This window comes from Apodemus sylvaticus, chromosome 2 (genome assembly GCF_947179515.1).
Source record: "Apodemus sylvaticus chromosome 2, mApoSyl1.1, whole genome shotgun sequence".
NCBI classification, from domain to species: domain Eukaryota; kingdom Metazoa; phylum Chordata; class Mammalia; order Rodentia; family Muridae; genus Apodemus; species Apodemus sylvaticus.
The window spans coordinates 27,473,557-27,494,847 of NC_067473.1; the positions used below are offsets into that span (position 1 = coordinate 27,473,557).

At 39.8% G+C, this 21,291-nt stretch overlaps 1 protein-coding gene across 1 annotated transcript in view; it reads right to left on the reverse strand.

The window, feature by feature from the left end:
* Nucleotides 1-18,358: 18,358 nt before the first annotated feature.
* Nucleotides 18,359-21,291, reverse strand: part of Calcr (calcitonin receptor) — a 32,347-nt gene continuing 29,414 nt past the window's right edge. The window contains exon 13 of the mRNA XM_052172418.1: nt 18,359-18,616. Coding sequence (XP_052028378.1) covers nt 18,359-18,616 — 258 coding nt within the window. The remainder of the gene's footprint in view (nt 18,617-21,291) is intronic.

Genomic DNA, 21,291 nt, shown 5'->3' on the forward strand with positions numbered 1-21,291 from the left:
GTGACTTTTAGAATTTCTGAAGTAGAAAGTCAGGTCAGAAAGCCTCTTAGTACTTTGAGCTGAATGTGACATAAGTCATTTTCCATTCTTAGTCCAGTGACAAAAAATAGTGCAGCTATCCACAGGGATACATTTTCATTTTATCCATGAAAATGTCCGATCTGCCTATGACACAGAGACCTGGATAAGATTGATAATTTCTACCACATGTAGAAATTAAAACTTAAAGAAAAAAAGCTCCGAAGTGGACTATGTCAATTGTAACATTACCCAGGTGTAGGCAGGTGGTCATATCAAATATAGTTTTAGAAACATTTAGTATACCACATATTAAATTCATACCTGGCTAGGGCGAGTCCTGTGAACAGATATTGTAACTACACATTGGAGTCATCTGGTACAGCAATCTTCAGGGCTCTTGGTATGAAAGTTCTGAATGCAGTGCCTTGTCATATTTTAATGTTAGGATGTTCGTAACTACAAACAGGACCCTGTTCCTAAAAACTAGATTCATTCTCAATAAGAAGGTCACACAGACTTTTTTTTTTTTTTTTTTTTTTTTTTTGTAGAGAGGGATGGTTCTTCCATGTAACCTAGAGTGGTCTCAAACTGTCTATGACACTGCTAATGAACAGGTGACCCCTTTGCCTCTATGCTCAAGTGTTGGGATCCTGGCAGTGCACCACCATGCACTACACTGCTGGACTTCAAACCCAGAGTTTTCTGCATGTTGAGGAGACAGTTGATCTATACTCACAGCTCAGATCGCCCATCTTTTGTAAATTATAAGCTCTGGGGTGAACGGATTCATCTGAAGAATTTCAATATGTGGGTTTATTCCCTTTTCTACTAAGAAAGTTTCCCCGTAGAGCAAACTCTTTCTGACATCAATTCCAATGTCTGATTACTATCATTTTTTTTTTATCATGAACAATGTGAATGTTGTTTACCATTGTAAAGAGACAGGATAAGAATTTAGGGGCTGATTGCAAATGTGATTTGAATAACATGGAAATGAGTATGAACTCCTTTTCATCCAGTTTCTAGGAATTATAAACAGCACCTCCCCCCATCCTCATATTCTTTTGGGCATATAAAGGTTTCGGATAAAATAAATAGTGAAAATTTATCAAGGCATTTTTGTCATTTTGTGAAAAGGTATTTGTCATTGTCTGGAAAACAATGAATATTTAGCTGCAGGTAATGTCCTGCTCCCTGTCTCATACTACTGATGCATTCACTTCTTTGCAGGCATATGCATTTATATAACCACTTACTGCACCTGCATGATCTTGGGGATTTATAAGGACAGAATTTCAGATACTAACCTACTTACCCCTTTAGCCAAGGTTATGATCATCCCCCCAGTCCATTACCATTTGATAAGCAACCAAATTGAGATCTATATTTACATGTTTTCCCCTAGCTATTCCAGGTTCAATGATTCAAGGAGAGTCCAGGTATCTGAACATTTAATAAATGCAGTGATTATGTCAGCGCCAGTGACGCTAAGTGACGTCAGAGGGTAAAGAACAGAGGCTACTAGCTAGAGTTTGGGTCTTCATCTGTCACCAACACCAGAGGTGACTTTTGGTTTTTGTAAAATTTCTAGATTTCTAAAGATGTTGATTGGTTTTATCATCATCATCATCATCATCATCATCATCATCAATCACCATCATCATCATCATAATCATCATTATTTACCATATTCATAGTCTATGTTCTCACTACTTTATGGACAAGCAGAGGTTTTCAGATCCTACTTTGCCTCTCTGATTTCTCCATCAGTTTTACAACATACTTAGCGATACTAGACGTAGGTCACTCCCGAGCTTGATTCTATCATTTTTGCCCACGTTGGCTTCTGTTATTAATGCCCAGGTCCTCTTGTTGACCCGGTAAGCCATAGGGTGAGTCTGGGTTACTCTTTCAGAGTTCCTGTATTTGGGTTCTGTATTCTCTGCCTGACTGTGGGTGGCCTTTTCTCACCTACATTCTTGATTTCCTTGGATTTTGTTTTTTTTCTTTTTTAAAAAATAAAAATTGTTTATTTAGTCAGGCTTGCAGCACCACACGAGGAACAACAATATGAACAAATCAGTACCCCCAGAGCTCCCAGGGACTAAACCACCAACCAAAGAGTACACGTGGAGGGACCTATGGTTCCAGCGTCATATGTAGCAGAGGATGGCCTTGTCACACATCAATGAGAGGAGAGCTCTCTTGGTCCTGAGAAGGCTCGATGCCCCAGTGAAGGGGAATGCCAGGACAGGGAAGTGGGAGTGGGTGGGTTGGTGAGCAGGGAAAGTGGGGGATAGGCTGTTTGTGGAAGGGAAACCAGGAAAGGGGATAACATTTGAAATGTAAATAAAAAAATCTAATAAAAAATTGGAAACTCAAGAAACTTTTTTTAAATTGTTTATTTTGGTTTACGATTCCTTGGAGGCACAGTCTACCATGACAGTGAAGATGTGGCATCAGTCAGGGAAGGTACAGTGCAGGACTAGGAGGCTGCCTGGCTGTATGACATGCATACCCAGAAAACACTCGATGAGCAAAAGGCAAAGCCAGGGAAGAAAGCCCTAAGGCGTGCCTTAAGAGTGGCTTCTGCCAGCAAGGCCTCACGCCCTGAAAGTTGCTTAGTTTTCTCAAGCATTGCTAATAGCTGGGGACTGAATTCGAGCCTATGCAAATATTTCACATTCAAATCACAACATTGCTTGCACACTTGCTTTCCATTTAATACTAGTTATTGAAGAAAATCATAGAAACATATTCAGTTTTTAAAAGAATGCATGGAATTATGCTTTCTAGTTATGCCATCAATGTTCTTAAATTTAAATATCGTGAGAATTAATACATGAGTAATGTATTTACAAAACTTTCCCATTCTCTCCCCCCCCACCACTCCTTCCCTGTCCTGTCCACTTCCTCTCAAATTTATCATCTCTTCTTTTTTATTAGTTTCTCTCTCTCTTTTACACACACACACATACACACACACACACACACACACACACATACATACACACACACACACACACACACAAACACAGATATGGGCAAACCATGATGATTAAGGTCAAAGCAGACCCTTTCTGGATAGCTCTTGTGAGCTTGGGAGAAAAATTGGGGAATCCCTTTATCAGCAGGACTTCCCCTTATCTGACCTTGTCTGGGGAGTCTGAAACTCCCACCTACTCTATCTGTGGAATGCCACATAGCCTTTGAGATTACAGGTTCAATTTCCTTTCTCTGTTAAAAAATAGTTCAACAAGCACCTAGAATTGCTAGAATGCCTCTCCATGCAAATGACGTATTCTGCAGTACCCTAAACTGTACCTAATGAAATCTTTATGCTCTTCCCTCAAACTATATAGCCCTTGATTCACCCTGAATAAACTTGAGCAACCTCTCTGAAGCTGACCCCGGCAGTCATTTCAGTGGTGCCTATGGGACTGTCCATTGACTCTGCTCCCTTTGTCCTTGTAGACTGGTGGCCAACAGACCCCAGGGAGAAGAGATACACACACACACACACACACACACACACACAAACACACACTATTCGGTCCATTTAGTCATATGTATATGTGTTTAAGGCTGACCCCTTGGGACTGGATGACCCATGGTGGGGGAGGGTACCCTGGAGAAGACTGGTTTTCCCTTTCTCAGCAGCCACTAATTGCTTATCCCTCTTCCTCTAGGGCTTGCAGTCCTGTGATATTTTCCCCATCTGCATCATATCAGCTAGTGCTGCCATTTTGCCATTTTGCAGGATTTGTTTAGGTGATAGTATTTTTGAGTTCTCGTGGGCACAGCTTTCTATAGTCTATAAAAGATATTACTTAGCAGCAGACACCCTGGTGCTCTGGATCTTACAATCTTTCTGTCTATTCTATGATACTCCTTATGCCTTAGATGGATGGATTATGTTTAGAGGTACCAATTGGGGTTGGCCAACCCCCAGATAGTTGTTCTTTGCATTTTGACTAGCTGCATATTTTATAATTGTTTCTTTCTGCTGCAGAAGATGATCTGGTGAGTGGTGAGAGCCTGTGGATATAAGTGTAAGTATTTAGAACTCAGGAGTTGTACTGGTTTCGGGAAGCGGCAGGTATAGATTAATTTCTAGACTCCATGACTCACTAGCCAGTGATTGTTCACTTGGTTTGCAGTCCCAGGCTTGAACTCTCCATTACCTGGGCCTTAATCATGGCTGTTGACTAGGTACCACTATTGTATCCTCGGGGATGCCCTGAGTGCTGGTCATTGCTGTGGATTGTCGGCATCACAGCTGGGTAGGACTACTGACTGTATCACTTAGCAGCTTGCATACTGCTAAGTTGTACCTTCTCATACTATAAGAGCTAGTTCTTAGGCAAAAGGTTTCTAGATCAGTTTTAGCTGGATTCCTTTAAATATCTGAAATATGTTGTGTCTTCAGCAAGAGGGTCTTAGGTATAAGTTCTGGGAGGCAACCAAAGACAAGGGCAGCAGACTTGGAGTCAAAGTGTAATAAGTCAAGGTATTTAAAAATATATTGGAGTTTACAGGGAGGTGGAGTGATTTCAACTGCAGGCCTTGGATGCTCTCTGGTAGCATTTTTTTTTTTGGCATGTTGGAAGATAGGGTTTGGTAAGTTGGTGCATCAAAGGGCTAGGTATGGTGGTGTAAACCTGTAGTAACAGTACTTAGGAGGCAAAATCCCGCAGATCTCTGTGGATTTGAAGCTAGGCCTGGTGTACACAGTGAACTCCAAGTCAGCCAAAGCTACATGGTGAGACTCCATCTTAGAAAACAAACAAACAAACAAACAAACAAACAAACAAACAAACAAGCCAAAGTAATACATTTCAAAGGTATTAGGTCTAACACAGAGGTGGGCAAGGAATGATTCTTTATTAGGACAGAGATATCCCAAGGTACTTAGGCTCTAGACTTGTAAATTTCATTATGTGATTTCTTTTTAAGCAGCTGAATAATAACATTCCATTGTGCAAATGTACCCCATTTTCTTTATCCATTCTTTAGCTGAGGGACACCTAGGTTGTTTCCAGTTTCTGGCCTGAAATTCAAAAATCTCCATAGTCACTGAAATTTTAATAAGCCAATTAGCCTTTGTAGAAAGAGTTTCTTTCCAGGATTTCTTGTTCACAGTTCCCCCTGTTGACTAAACACAATACTTTGTGCATGTGTTTCAGTTACTTTGGGTACTCAACTGCTGACGGGGTTGACGATCCAGCATTTCTGAAGTCCACATGAATGCATTCTAGACAAAATTGGCACAGGCTTGATGTGGGGCAGTTTATTATTTTGAGTTTGCAGTTTATAATTGGTTTAGAAAAATGATTCTTTGATGCAATGTCCTTTTTGCTTTCAGTTGATGAAGTCATATGATTTTATTTATCTTGAAAGGGAATAAGAGACAGTTCATTCTAAAGCAAAATATGAAAGAATATGGCCCAGGAATACAGATTTAGGTTCTCCTAAATTCTGATATTCCAATCTAGAAGCAGTTTCATTGGTGTTCATTTTTTCTTTATATTTTCCCTTTCTATTCTTAAAAATGTATGTACTTATAGTTAATTTCTCAGATGAGACTGCCTTTAATGTGTTGTGGGTTTCACTTTGTTGTATTTTAATTTTTGTTTAATTCTGGAATTTTAATTTATTTTTATTTCTTCTTTAATCCCATTGATTATCCCAAATCATTAATTTAGGATTCCAAACTAAATCCCAATAATCTCTGTGAGTTTGTATAATTACTGTTGATTTGTTATTGATTTTTAAACTTTACTGTATTGTTTTCAGATAAAATATATGAGCTTATATTAGTTTTTCTGAATTCATTAAGTTTTTTTTTTTTGTGTGTCCAAAAGTGTCTCTATTTAAAAAAAAACATTGGCTGCTGCATAGCATATGTATTTAAGTCCAGTAGTAGTTCCTCTTCTTCTTCTTCTTCTTCTTCTTCTTCTTCTTCTTCTTCTTCTTCTTCTTCTTCTTCTTCTTCTTCTTCTTCTTCTTCTTCTTCTTCTTCTTCTTCTTTCTTTTTTTGTAAAATTGGCTACACCCAAGTTTGGAGCATATGTGCTTTAGATTATAATATCTACTTGGTTAACTGTTCTCTTGATCAAGTTTGTCTTTATCTCTCTACTTAATCTTAGTTTGAAGTCTATTTTTTCAGGTATTAGAATAGTAATACCCACTTGCTTCCTAGTTATTTTGCTTGGATTATCCTCTAACTTTAAGGTGGTTCCTATCTGTGAAGGTAAGGTGATTTTACTGTTGATAACCAAAGGATGGATTGGATTATGACACATGTGCAGCTGCACTTCTCTGCCAAAAGCATTTCTTTATGCATTCCAAGTATACGGATTCACTTTTTACAGTTAGACATTTTTAGCCCTAAGGCCTCCTTCCTCCTTGGGATTAGATATCACATGCTCCATTATGTAGACACATTTTTCTAGAACTATTTCCTCTCTTAATAATACAAGTAGAATATTTGAATATCCAGAAAATATTTTAATGTTGAATGAACTATTTATCAATATATTTGATAAGATGTATCAATCAAGTCAATAAGGGTGTAGTTAATTTACTCTTTTATTCAATATTTCTAGTTTTTGTTTATTTTTTCTGTATATATTTAGCAAATTAGTTTTTTAATCTGTTTTAATTTTTGTGTGTATTGCTGGTTATCAATGAACACGAAAATATAGTGGCCCCATTGTCTTGTATTCTTTGTTGTATATTACTTGTTCATTCTTCTATGAAAGTCTTAAAATAATCGTGATTTCTTTTATCCTTCAACAATCTCATTAGAGTTCTTCCTCGATAGCTTTTCCCAAAGATCGAATTGACATCACTTATGAACAATCTGATGCTAAAGCTAAATATTTATGAATATCTCTTCCTTAAAAACAAGATTTAGGATTGCAGAATAGTGCTTTTCCTATCTTACTATCGTATTTTTAAAATGTCTTTTATTTTATTTTTATGTGCATAAGTGTTTTTCTGCATGTATATATATGTACCACATTCATGTCTGATGTTGTAGTGGTCTGAAGAGGTGTCAGAGCACTTAGAAATGGGTTATGGATGGCTGTGAGCCACCCCGTAGGTGATGAGACCTGAACACAGGTCCTCTGAAAGAACCTGGCAACATCTCTACAACCCCAGGCACCACATTTTATTAAATATCTTATTCCCTTTAGTTTTGTTGTCCTACTCCATCACTTTCTCCTTAAAATGTCAAAGTCAACAAAATTTTTCATCTTTTGTTGCTCAACTTTTTTTCTTCTTAGTGTTTGATGTCTTTCTATGTAGTAAGCATGATCCATAAATTTAAAGTTGCCAACAGTGCATTCATTGAAGTAACAATAATGCTGAAAACATAGCATGCCTGGCTCAGATTTTAGGAGTACTTGTTCACTTATAAGAGTCAGAATTTTGATCCCAGCACATTCTTAACAATCCAGCGCATCCCCCAAAGCCCTGTCATTCTAGCCCTGAGGTACCCAGTGACTTCTTTTGGTCTATGTGCCTGCCCCCACACGTGACTGTGCATCCACTCACACAAACCCAATAAATAAATGAACAAATAAAATTTAGAAATAAAGTCTAGATATGTCTATCTATCTATCTATCTATCTATCTATCTATCTATCTATCTATCTAGTTTTTAAAACCAAAATAGACCTGAGAGATGGCTGACTATCTGAATTCAATTGTCAGCAGACACATAAAAATGAAAAAGAAAGCTAACCCAATAAAGTTGGCCTTTTACCTCTTATGTGCACTGTATTATGCTTGCACCAATGTATAAATCTCTCTCTCTCTTCTCTGACACACACACAAAATATAGAAGAGAGTTTAAACACAGAATAGAAAACCTATATGCTAGTGATAGTAATACAAATATATTGTGTGTGTATATATATATATATATATATATATATATATACATATATATTCTTGGAGAATTAACATTATACAGAAATATTATTTGAATATTGGATTATTTAAGCTCTAGTTTTGTAGTTATTTTTACATTCTGTTGTGTCATGGTTACAGATCATTGCTGTGACTACAATCCTTTACAACTTATATTTTGTTCTTAAATATGGATGTGTTACAAACATTCTGTGTATATTTAGGAGAACTATTCTCTATGTGTCAAGCATACTGCTTAATATATTTGTAATTTCTTGAGATTGGCAGCTTTTATTCTGGGTACATTATAGCACTGCTCGTATTTGCTCGACCTAGCAGCTTCTGAAACAGGCATGTGAACACCTTCTGTTACAGCATTGATTTCTTCCACTGTTCCCTTAATGCTGCTTGATGTAATTTGAAGCATTAGTTTTGGGCATATATGGGTTTATTGTGGCTATAACTCTTCTATACACTTATTACTTTTGCTAGGATATAATTTCCATTTTTATGTGATGTTGTCTGAATGTTTGTACCTCTCAGAATTCATGTATTGAGACAGAATCTAGCCATGAAAGCACCTACCTCATCAACCAGAATAGTGTCCTTATGTAAAGGGGCCTGGGGGAATTCTGTTACTCTCTTTTCTTCATGTCAAAGAATGGAAAGGCTGTGGGGAACAGACTTTCATAAGACATTGACTCTGCTGAATATCTTGTTGTTGGAAATCAAATTTCTAGAACTGTAAGCTATACATTTTTGCTTCTAGAATATGTAGCCCATAGTATATTTTTATAGCGGAGTGGACTAACACCCTGTCTTTTTTTTTTTTTTTTGTCTAATGTTATATTTATTCATATTATATAAGGACAGAATCTTTTATTTATTTTCCTGCCACATCTGACCTCCTTTCCATTTGGTCTTCGCCTTTCCTTCTGTGTTTTCTAGTGCCTCTTGTTGCCTCTACAGCTTCATTTTGTTTTCCAGACGCTGCCTCTCTGCTGTTAGCTGGTGAGCATGGCCACCAGGCTGTCATTATGATGCGCGCACATGTCTGAAGGCCCATTCATGTCTTCACACACACTCTTTCCTAAGTAACTTACATCTGTTCTCCCTTTTGAAGAGGAAGCTTTGCGTGTCTGCCACGCTGACCTCTCCTTGCTTCCGTCTTATTAACATGATGAAGAGTTTTAGTATTTGCATTTATTTGGAAATCTTTCGGGAAATCATTTCTAGTGTCTTTCTTTTTTTTTTGCATTAATTTTTTTGTTCACAAAACAATAGGTTTCACTGTAGCCTTTTATATAACTTCATGATCTGCCCATATCCCCCCCCTCTATTAACTGCTTCTTGTTTCCCTTAATGCCTCCTGTTAGTCTCTCTTCTCTGCATTAGACTTTTGTTTTTGTTCTTTTAATACGAATTTTGCATATGCGAGAGAACATGAAATATTTTGTTTTTTCTTTTCTACTAACTGCCTTTGTCTTGCCATTTCTTTTAATCAAGTTGTGGAGATTTTTTGACCACATTTTAATAAATGTGGTCAACTCTCCATTTTCTTTCTTCCTTTTTTAAATGTTACTTTTAGGACCTGCTTTGGATGAATCCTAGGTTTCCATCTCTGGCTCTCAGTCTTACATTCTACTTTTAAAATATAATTTTATTCTTGGAGAGACTGAAAACCTGATTTTCATTTAATTCATTTTAAAGTTGTGTCCATGTTATTAATTAAATACTATTTCTGTTCTTGTTTTACTTTAGCTATTTCAGTTTCATAGACTGTAGTCCTGCTGGAGTTGTTTGTTTGTTTGTTTTTTATTTCATCTCCTGTCTTCCTTATCTGTTGCAAATATCTCCATTTAAGTCCTCCAACAGACATTTTGTAGCTCTCTGGATTTGCCAGTATTCCTCGTGTCCTGGCAGATGGTAGACTCCCTTGTCTGCTGGCGCTCTTTTGGAGCTTCTAATAAATTTGTTCTGAAAGCTTCTTTTTGTTAGTCTTTAACATCTATGGTGTGTGTGTGTGTGTGTGTGTGTGTGTGTGTGTGTGTGTGACTAAATGGCAGAATTTGACTTTGTGAGTTCTGGTCACTGAAGACAAATAAAGGAGGAGAGAGAAAGAGGAGCTACGGTCGTCACAGAGCTACCCTTGCTCTTCCCTTCTATTGCCAGTCTATCAGGAAACCTTCAACCTGAATGCATAGGAGATGTTGTGAATAAAACATTAGGATGGGAAGAAGTCCCACAAGCTATAACTCAGCAGTTCCTTGGGAGTTGAAAAGAAGAGCCATGCAGATGTCAGGGTAGCTGCTCAGTGGGTATTTGTTTATGTGAACTCCTTGGGTCTTCAGGGGCTTTTTATGTCTCTGAGAGGATCTCACGAACACTGGAAGCAACAGTCGGACTTGGTGTGAAGGCAAGTTCCCAAACACTGGAGAGGATTGAAGTACAAACCACACAGAATAGCTGTCTTCTACCCTATTCTTTCCTGCATGAGGTCTCTGCCTGGTTTCTTTAGCCCTCCTTCCCCTACTCAAATGTAGGCTGACTCATGAAGCTTTGGTTTGTTTTTTTGTTTTTGTTCTTATGTTTTAGTATTGTTATTTTTTTTATTGGATGTTTTATTTATTTACATTTCAAATATTAACCCCTTTCCTGGTTTCCCCTCCACAAACACTCTACCCCATTCCTCTGCTTCTATGAGGGTGCTCCTCTACCCACCACCCACTCCCATCTCACCACCCTGGCACTCCCTTACACTGGGGCATTGAGCCTTCAGAGGACCAAGGGCCTCTCCTCCCATTGATGTCTGACAAGGCTGTCCTCTGCTACATAGGCTGCTGGAGCCATGGGTCCCTCCATGTGTACTCTATGGTTGGTGGCTTAGTCCCTGGGAGCCCTGGGGAGGAGGGTCTGGTTGGTTGGTATTGTTGTTTTTACTATGGGGTTGCAAACCCCTTCAGCTCCTTCAGTCCTTTCTCTAACTCCTCCATTGGGGACCCTGTGCTCAGTCCAATGGTTGGCTGTGAGCTTCCTCATCTGTATTTGTTAGGCTCTGGCTGAGCCCATTAGGTGATCTCTTATAATAATTAGCTAATTATTGAAACAACTGTGTCTCTTCAAATTCTATAGTTCCTTCATGGCTGATTCCCAGAAAGGGCATCATTGCTCTCACCAGGATTCCATCTTGTCTATCCTTTTCATTTCCTTCCTCAGAATACCTTTCTTTATCACTGTGATAGTTTTAATAAGAATGTCACCCAACTTTAATAAGAGTAGGCTCATGTATTTGAATATTTGGCTCCCAGCTGGTAGAGTTGTTTAGGAAGGATTAGAAAGTATGGCCCTGTTGGAGGAGGTGTGTCACTGGGGGGTGCAGGTGGCATTTGAGGTTTCAAAAGCCCATGCCTTTCTTAGTCACTTTTCTCTGGCACATACTTGTGGATCAAGATGCGAGCTCTCAGCCCCTGCTGCAGCATCATGTCTGCCCACCTGCTGCCATGCTCCTCACCGTGATGGCCATGGACTCTAACCCTGTGAAACTGTAAATCCCAAAATCAACGTTTTCTTCTGTGAGTTACCTCAGTCATAGTGTCTTCAGAATAAGTAAAAACTAATTAAGACAATCACCACTTACAGTGTTAAGTGGATGAATGACAGTCCTATTCGTCACCTTCCCTTATATTCAGGCCCCAATAATGCTTCAAACTGTACTAAATGTAACCCTGTCTTCTTATTCCCAAGATTTCAGGAAGTGCCTTATTTTCACTGACAGATCAGGGAACGTTTCCCGAAATGTTTTATGTTTCCAAATACATGCGCAAAAACCATGTTCAAAATGGAGGATGCTACAATGTGTGAGAATAGAAGAAGACTTGGAAAAAGTCGTATGCCTGCAGTCACGTGTGTGTGTGTGTGTGTGTGTGTGTGTGTGTGCGTGTGTGCACATTTGCCCCTGCATGCACATTTGAAGAGCAGAGGAAGATGCTGGGTACCCGGCTTTATCATTTTCCGACTGACTCCCATGAGGAAGGGTGTCTTACAGAACTTCGAACTTTCTGTTTTCTGTCTAGATTGCCTGGTCAGCAACCTCCATCAATCCTGCCCTCATCACTCCCCAGCCAGTGTTGAAACCGTTCATCTGTGGTCATGAATGTCTTCGGCATTGGTGCTCAGAGTCTGAGCTCATTCCTCATATTTGTGTAGAATATATGTTTTCCCATTAATGTATTTTCCTAGTCCTAGAATTAAACTTTTTAGCTGCATACACATTTAATCTACAGTTCTTGTATTTGAATGAAACCTATAGGCCGATAAAAAAATTAAGGTGATTTTGGCCCCAAACTATGCATGCTACAGACAATTCCTTCCATTCTGTCAACCAACAGGAGACAATCCTTTTCAATTGGTGTCCTTTTCAATTAAAGAAAAAAAATAAGAGGGAAGACAGCTGTACTTGACAGGCAGGGTAGTCTAGTAAAGACATCCAAGAATACCAAGCTAAAAAGCTTGGGTTGAGGACTTTGTCAGCTGCTACTGAGACCTGAATGTGAGATGTTTTACGAGCTCACGTGTTTCAACTCTTGGTTTTCAGGAGTTGTTTCGAAGGCTGTGGAACATTTAGGAGGTGGAGCCTTTCTGAGACAAGGTGGGGGGGGCACAATGGGAGTAGCCATTGAGGTTTGATAGTCTGCCCTATAACCTGTGTCTTTCTGTTCCAGACCAAAGACACAATGTGACCACCTTCCTCGTGGTTCTGCAGTGGTGCCTTCCCTGTCAAATGGACTATATCCTTTCTTTTTAAAAATTTATACTATTTTGAATTTATTCTTTGAGATTTCAAATTTTGATCATATCCACACGTTTCCTGTCTAGCTCCTCTCCAATTCCCAAATAAGTGACCCTCCCAACTTTGTATCCCCCATGTTTTTTTTTTTTAAATCAGCAAATCCAATGACTATCTATTCATTCTTAAACCATTAGCCAGATCAATCCTTCCTCCCTAAGGGTGCTCTTATCAGGTATTTGGTTGCAGCATCAAGGAAAGTAACCAAAATAGCCACTAAGTGTGATGTGTGGATGACGCTCTTCAACTTCGGCTTATGCTGTGTTCTCATCGCTAAAATGGGAATAAGGAGCAGATGGGTTCTTATAAAAGTAGATGACCTCGTGGCTATTGGTCTGTTTTATACAGAGGTCTGTGTTTCCTTGAATGATGTTTACCTTCTCTGTGTTTTCATTCATTATCTCTGTAACACCCTCCATATTCACATGCTTATCACCGTACATGGATGTTACAGTGTATTGGCCCAGGGCTTAAGTTTCATTCTGCAAAATACTTTCTGCACACTGACTAACTACTGTGGGACGTAAAACCACACCAGGAAGTTTGGTAAAATAGATAAGGTCAAGACCCGTAGACTCGGTGGGCATGCACATGAGGATCACGTGACTTCCAGCTCCCTGATAGATTTTTGACTTGGAACATGCCCCGTGCTTCTTACATAAAAGAAATGTGTCTGTCCCATGGTCATGTAGACCCAAAGCAGAGTTCTCCATGCTAATGAGGTCCCTTGGGGCCCAGAGGGCTTAGCCAATAAGCTTCCCTTCCCAGCATTCCTCCCTGCAAAAGGTATTTAATCTCAGGCCCACTTTGAGAAGTGGGATGTGGTTTTAGGCATACATTTTCTGCCATGACAATAAACTGTTTAGAACCATGGACTGTTTTCATTCAGATCCCACCGTGGGGAGCCATGAAGAAGGCCTTCACCTATAGAGGCGCAGCCTAATCTCCCGCAGAAGTCTCTCGGTGCTCCTACATCTGCCAAGCCAAGGATAGTTGTCCCATGAGACAAGTGGCAGCTCCACTTTTCTCCCTGGCCCTGGGTTAGACACAGCCTGAGGCTTTTTTTTTTAATTGAGTATCTTCTTCACTTACATTGCCAATGGTAAAACCTTTCCCAATTTCCCCGCTCCCAAAAGCCCCCCTCCCCAAAGATTCCCACCCTTTCCTCCCACCCTCTGCCTCCATGTATATGCCCCTCTACCCGACACACTCCCACTTCCCACTCACCCCCCATCTCCATCCGTTTCCCATTGTTGGGGCCTCTATTGAGCCTTTACCTGACCAAAGACCCCTCCTCCCACTGAAGCCCAACAAGGTATTCCTCTGCTACATGTTTTGGCTGGAACCATGTGTATCTCTTGGTTGATGGTTCAGTCCCTGGGAGTCTTGGGGTGTCTGGATGCCCTAAGTCATTGTTCTACCCATGGAGCTATATACCCCTTCAGTTCCTCCGGTCCACCCTCCAGATCCTCCGTTGGGAGGAGGTCCACCCTCCAAGCCCAGTCCAATAGTTGGTTGCTAGTTTCTGCCTCTGTATTTGTAGGGCTCTGGCAGGGCCCCTCTGGAGACAGCCTGAGGCTCTTGACTCCGTTCTCTGCTCTTCTGCGACTCCCAGAGTCACCTGGATGTCCCAGAGTCTTAGAACTCCACTCTCTGGCCTTTCACACATTTCAGCCTGTGCTTCCCTACAGCCTGGCCATGGTGTGGTGTGGGGAAAGTGCAGTCAAACTACCCAAGTGGCTGTGCCCAGGAGTGGTGCTGTAGGCCTACAACCCTACAAACCACCCCCTTGGTTGCATAGATAATTTAGGAGTTTGTAGCTGAGTGTGTACCTAGGAGAGTCATATTTGTGTGAAAGATCTCTGTATTAGCTTTGGTCTTGCAGGGTTAAATTGAGACATAATTCTTGTATTTGTGGCTTTTTTCTGTTTGTTTTTTTTTTTTTGTTTTTGTTTTTCTCTTTTTCTTTTAATGAAAGACATCTAGCTGGCTTTATTGAATTTCTATTGAACACGTCACTAACATGGTCTGAGATTTGGAGGCAAATTTTCCTAATTAAAAGATAATAGATTACTTCAGCAACAGAGACAGCACTGACATTGCTGGTCAATAGGGAAAGAGGGATGACCCAGCTTGAGTCTCAGTGGAAGAGCTTCTGGGAAAGTTAGCTAGAATGTATTGAATTTCTTTAAGTAGAAAACAGGCATCGATTAGGACACAAGGGGCTGGATAGCCAACACTTAAACCCTGAAATCCTCAAACACATTGCTAACTTAAGTGAAGGAAGACAGAGCACTAGAAACATTTTCCGATCTCACTTAGCTATAGTTTCAAGGGTGTTTTTCATCAACAGTGCAGGGGATTATTTTGAAATGTTGAAAGTAAATTAATTCCCTGTTGCAAACAAAAAATATGTTTCAAGTTCTTAGTTTGGCCCCAATACCATAGTATAATCTTTTTCTCCCATGCACCATGCCTGTTGCCAATCTATGATATCAGTTTTACCTAAAACCAAGGTAGGAGTAAGACGCCTGGCTTTTTCTTTCAAATTCACAAGTGGAGTTTCTTTGCATGAATCCGGTGGCTTTCCAAATGTGATATTTGACCTCTACTTTTTATCAATGACCTCATTTTAAACCCCAAAGCGTTAAGTCATGTGAGAAGCAGTGTGCCATAAAGTAACTTCGGAATGACCAATGTTTTCTACGTTGTCGTCTAGGAAACGAGTCCTAGAGGAAACATTGTGCAGATGCAGTGCTCAGACCTCTTTGCGTGCTAAGTGGGAGGAGACCTCGCATCCAGCTTCTGTCTCCAACAACACGCGCCATTTTGTTTCTTCACACACTGTATAGCAACGCATAAGTTTGGGACCCAGAAATTAAGCTGTTGTCACTATTGATAAGTGATGGACGTATGGTAGAACAGGATGGGTATGAAACATCTATACCAGTGAGTACGGAATGAAGTGCAGCTTCGTGCTGATAAATATTTTATCATGCCTTTTTCCCCAGTGCCTTCTCTTCCCTCAGCATCGTAATACCCAGCTGTACACAAAGGCCATTTTAGAGTAATTTATAGTAGAAATTTTACAGTAGACGATCTAAGGAGATGGGCAGCTACCGCTACACAAGTTGCTCTCTTGAAGACTTATATTTATGGAGTGTGAAATTATTTTTGTTTTTCAAATATCTGTCTGTTATTTCTGTTCTCTGGACCATACAAGGAAAGATGTATCTCCATGTAGCCTTTCTAAACAGATCCCCAGGTCTCAAGAGGCAGCAGTTTAGGTGCTATGTTTACAAATCACCCTTCTTTCCTTTCATGAACCCAGTGGTTCTTACTTAATTCTCAGGGTTTTCATTTCACGCTTTCTGGATTTAACAATAAAAAAAAAATCTTTCTAATAGTGGCCTTTGTGCGATTTAATGATATTTAATTAGTTACCTTTCATTCAGTCTTAGTCTTTCTCTCAAATTATATTAGGAACTTATAATTATAACAGTTCTAACGACCTGAGGAGATGTGGGAGGGATCAAGTCTGGCTTTACAATAATGAAAGCCAAACAGGACAAAATGATTTCATACACCCCAGTCCTGGATTTCCTTGCTATCATCCCCAAGTGTATCTAATAACAGACTGACAGTTATGGATGGTTTCATATTGTCAAGGGTAGAAGGGCTGTGCCACCAGGTTAGGTGGAAAGTGGTTACACTAATAATGATAAGGATCTTGTGATTCATGTAAGCCATCTCTAACCTGTGCTTTTAGATCTTTCTCCCTCCCACATGACAAACAAGGTGGAATGCTGGTAGCTCGTGGCTGAAAGGAAGAATGCACAGAATGAGCAGAGACAAAATGAATGAATGGAAGATGACAAATGTATTTCTTTAGAAAAATAGACCAATAGACATCATTGCCTTTTTAATATGCTCTTTATTAATTTATATATGTACACAGCAGAAGCGTTTCACACAATTTAGGTATGACATGCAATGTTATGGTAAATCAGTTTGATTTCATCAGCCCCTACGACATAAGCACAATAACATCTCAAACACTTCAGCAATATATTATCACATTTGTACTAGAGCTGCCTGAAATACACTGATTTCGATGTGTGTAAACAAAACATAAGGACATCACCATGTAACACTGTGATTGGAAAAAGTCCTTCCTTTCAATCCCTCCTTCCATGATGGTAAAGGAGACGCTCAGTATCCAAGGTCCACAGTTGCTAGTGAAATACAATTTTCTCTGGGTGCACCAAGTTCGTAACCAGAATGGATCAAGTTACTTTTGACTTTACACAACTAAATCACCTCTGAAAGGTGGTGCCATAAGATGACAAAGTTGAGATTTTGAGGGCCTCAATGAAGCTTCTCATTTAGCATACAAATTAAATAATGATAATTGGCTATTGTTGCAGATTTAGAAATCAGTGATGGTATTGGTTCATTTATGGATCTTTGAAGATAAGAGAGGTGTAGAGATATAGTACTGGGTTTGGAAGAGAACCTCTGTTTTTAATTTAAGATGAATTAATATGTGGTTAAACGTGAAGTCCTTATATTGTGGGATTTTTTCCTCTTGTTTTGCTAATAGCAGCAAACAAGAGGTCAACTAGAAACTGATTTGTAATTAGCCACATAGAGTCTTCCTGGAAAACACAGGAATCTTGTTAAGCTTTGAAGCTGGGTGGTAGGCAGTTAATGGACTTGTATAGAGTCTTTTAATTACCAGTCGTAAACAAATCTATCTCTTACTGCTAGATAGCACCCAGGGGCAAGAGGTAATCTGCTTTATAAACCTTGGAGTAATTTGCATTATAAATCCTGTAGTTTAGGAAAGTGGAAAAGTCTCTTTAAAGAGTGTTCTCTTTTGTGGAGAATTTACATTTTGGGGGGGACAGTTTTGTGAAAAAAACTGGCAATAGGTTCTTGGTGACCTCCCAGTTTATAAATGTCCAAACCACATTCAACATTCAGATCAATTCATTAGAGCATTTGGGTCAGCCTGGTAAACTGGGTCATGTTATAAAAGACACAGCATCTTTCAGAGGTCACATTATTTGTGCAGTTGACATTGTATGGATGGTAAAATGTGTAATATAGGAATTGACTGAAATAAAAACATTAAAAACCAGATCCATAGCCAAATACAGAAATAGCCTGATTCAAAAATCTAGTGTTAAAATTAAAAACGCCAAGTGATTTTAATTTCTCAAAGGTACAAATGGCTCAAGATTAACAAGGAGCACCCTGTATCTGAACTAGACCAATTTTGTGGCATACTTTTGGATACTTTGCCTGCTTTCCTACGAACACTGTCATCTCAGTCCGGGATGAATGATAGAGTTCACAAGTTGCAATGGGAGACTCTATTCCTAGACTGACTCCCAAAGCAATAGTACCAAGAATAACTTTCTCCAAATTCACTATGGACAAATTCACTTAATACGTCTTCACAAATGATATGCTCAGCTCCTGGGAGGATGGGGATCACTTGAAATGCATGGTCTATCTTTCCCCCAGGAAATGAAGGCTCAGTGGATGTTTGGGGTTGCTTCACATTCAAGCGGATGGGTCCTGTTGGATGACGTTCATCGGGATCATTTCAGCACCCTCCTCGCCTTCGCCGCCCTCGTTGTTGCTGATTGGAGGATTCCTTGGTTCCTGATGGCAGATGTAGATGGGGAGGCCACCTGGCTCAGCGAAGGCTACAGCACGAGGAGCACTAATCACGCGGTTGGTGGGGCGGCGGCGCCTTCCCCAGCGCTGGTTCCACTGGATCTTGAACTGCGTCCACTGGCGCTTCAGGGTGACTTGCACCTGCAACAGCAAACAGAGCTTGTTTCCCAAGACTCCAGCCTGTGACCCAAGCAAACCTTACATTCATGACTCTTGGGGCTCCTCAGAAGCGAATGGAGGTTACAGTGTAGATCTGATCTAAGAACTGAGTTTATACTGAGGCTAAGAAATATACTTCCTTGGAATATCAATACGCCAAATCAAGATAGTAAGTTACTTGTCTGGGTAACAACCCGCAAACGAGCCATTTGCCATTTTGGAGCAAAGATTTCTGTCTTGGCTCTTATAGCTTGGGAGAGAATGTTACTTCCTTTCAGAATGGTAGCAGACATGTCTCAGTAGAGGGAAAGAGTTAAGAAAAATTACCTGCTGCCTTTTATGCTAAGACATGATCTGATCAAAATCTGAGCTTGTGGATCATGAAAATATATTCACAAACCACAACACAGTCATAGATTTTACGATTATAGACCTATGTTGTGCATTTACCCTTAGTACCAAATGAGGTGTTCCAGATAAAAACTCTGACTAAGGCAGTGGAAACATTTTAAGAATGAGACTTTAGTCTCTTTTTGTAGGAAAAAAAAAACCCAATAGGAATAATTTGGTAATTGGATCATTTGAAATACTGGGCTTTTCAAACAAGCTATGGATGTGTGTGTATGTGTGTGTGTGTGTGCGCCATTTTAGATACCAGTAGATTTTAAGCAGAGAGATAAAGCCTTACAGTTCTATGTAAGGGTTGAGGTGTGTCATGCAGTTAGACTTTGCCCAGATAAAAGTCATACAGGGACAAAGGATGTGTAAAGCATTTAGTGACTCCTTACTGACTGACTGCCACAGGCTGTATTATAATCACTTGATTTGAATGAATTTATTTAATCCTCACAACAGCCTTCTCACAAGGGCACCACTGTCGTGTTCACTTACAGGTGGGAGGGCTTCGATGATGCCGTGTGCACTCAGCATGGGAACTGCAATGTGGCAGAATCCAACTAAACCCTTTGATGTCTGGTTTATAATCTAGAGACCATCAGTGTACTCTTGACAAACTAAGAAAGATGCCAATTCAGTGTCTTTGTAGATGCAATGTTTGTAGACAAAGGGAACCGATAGTTTCTACAGATTCAGCATGTCTTCGGTACCAAGGTGTCCTTACAGCTAAAGCTTACTTAGAGTTTTAGAGGCATCCATTGCAGACAGTTAAACATGTTGTGTTAGCTGGCGAGAAGTGTCCCATAGGGGGGAAAATCTTGGTTTTGCCTCTCCTGTCCTTTTACAATCCATACCAGAGAATCCATATATACTGAATTACCCAGTCCAACATGAGGCCAAAGGGTTTAAAGTCAATTTTAATATTTAAAATTATTATTATAGGAAGTTAGCAACCTTCCCTAATTGCATTTCAAATTTATGAGCCATCCTTTTGTGTGGTGATAGCAATCCGCATCCAATCTGCTTCCATTTATAAAGTCTATGTATAGAAACAGTCTCTGAGCAGCATGCAAAAGATACAGTAATGATGACAGTTCAATAAGGCTTATAGAGGTAGATGGATATAGTACTTGGACTATATGCTGCTTTGAGGATAAGAATAAGGGCATTAAATCTGTGATCTTGAAACCAAAACCAAAACCAAAACAACCCCGAGATTTCTATCTATTCTGGAAAGCAGTAGAAATGTCTAGAGAGATCACAGGGTAAGACCAATGCATACTGTTTCAAATTGTATGTTTATTGCTCATTTCCATCCTCAGGTGCAGCAGAGGATGGCCTTGTCGGACATCAATGAGAGGAGAGGCCCTTGGACCTGTGAAGGCTCATTGACCCAGTGTAGGGGAATGCCAGGTCAGGGAAGCAGGAGTGGGTGGGTGGGTTAGTGATCGGGGGAGGGGGGATGGGATAGGGGATTTTCAGAGGGGAAATGAGGAAAGGGGATATCACATTTGAAATGTAAATAAAGAAAATATCTAATAAAAGTAAAAATAAATACAAAAGCAATAAACCTGTGATTTTTATCTATTCATTTGGTTTATAATTTGAAAAATGAAAGCTCTGTCTGAAGGTTTGAAGACACCATTGTTCTTGCTGCTTCTATTACATAGGACTAAGCCATGGAAGGCTAGTACATTTGGGCCTTGGTTCCTGTATCTGAGGAGATAAACATTATGCTGAAATCTTGAACAGATTAGGATGTTTTGGTGTGTATCCCTCTTTTCCTGTTAAATTTTTCTCAAGCACAAAGTTATGTGATGATGCATGGAAGGTGGGATTTCCCTCCAATAGTGGAAAGAGTTAAGGCCTGTTCGTCATTCTCTGCTCCATCCCTACAGCCTAGCATGCCCGGGGCTCCTAGGCTATCCAGAAACCCTCCCTGTAAGCTTTTATTTCCATGATGGGGACCACTGACGGCAACATGCTGATAATGAATCAGAATTAAATTTCCAATTTTTTATCATTGCATTCCTGACCTACTGGCCCCTTGGATCTTTGCTGAAACTCGATATCTAGTCAGGCAAAGCCTCATTACAGACTTATCTTAGATGTAACGGAAAGTAACATCCTATGAGTGTGAGTGCCTTGCCTGAGTTCGGAGACAGAGGGCAAAGTGTATGCAGAATACCCAGTGGAGACCCAGGTGCCTGACGTCCATGGGACTGTGTGATATTACATTTAGCCCAGCATACTGTTTTTGT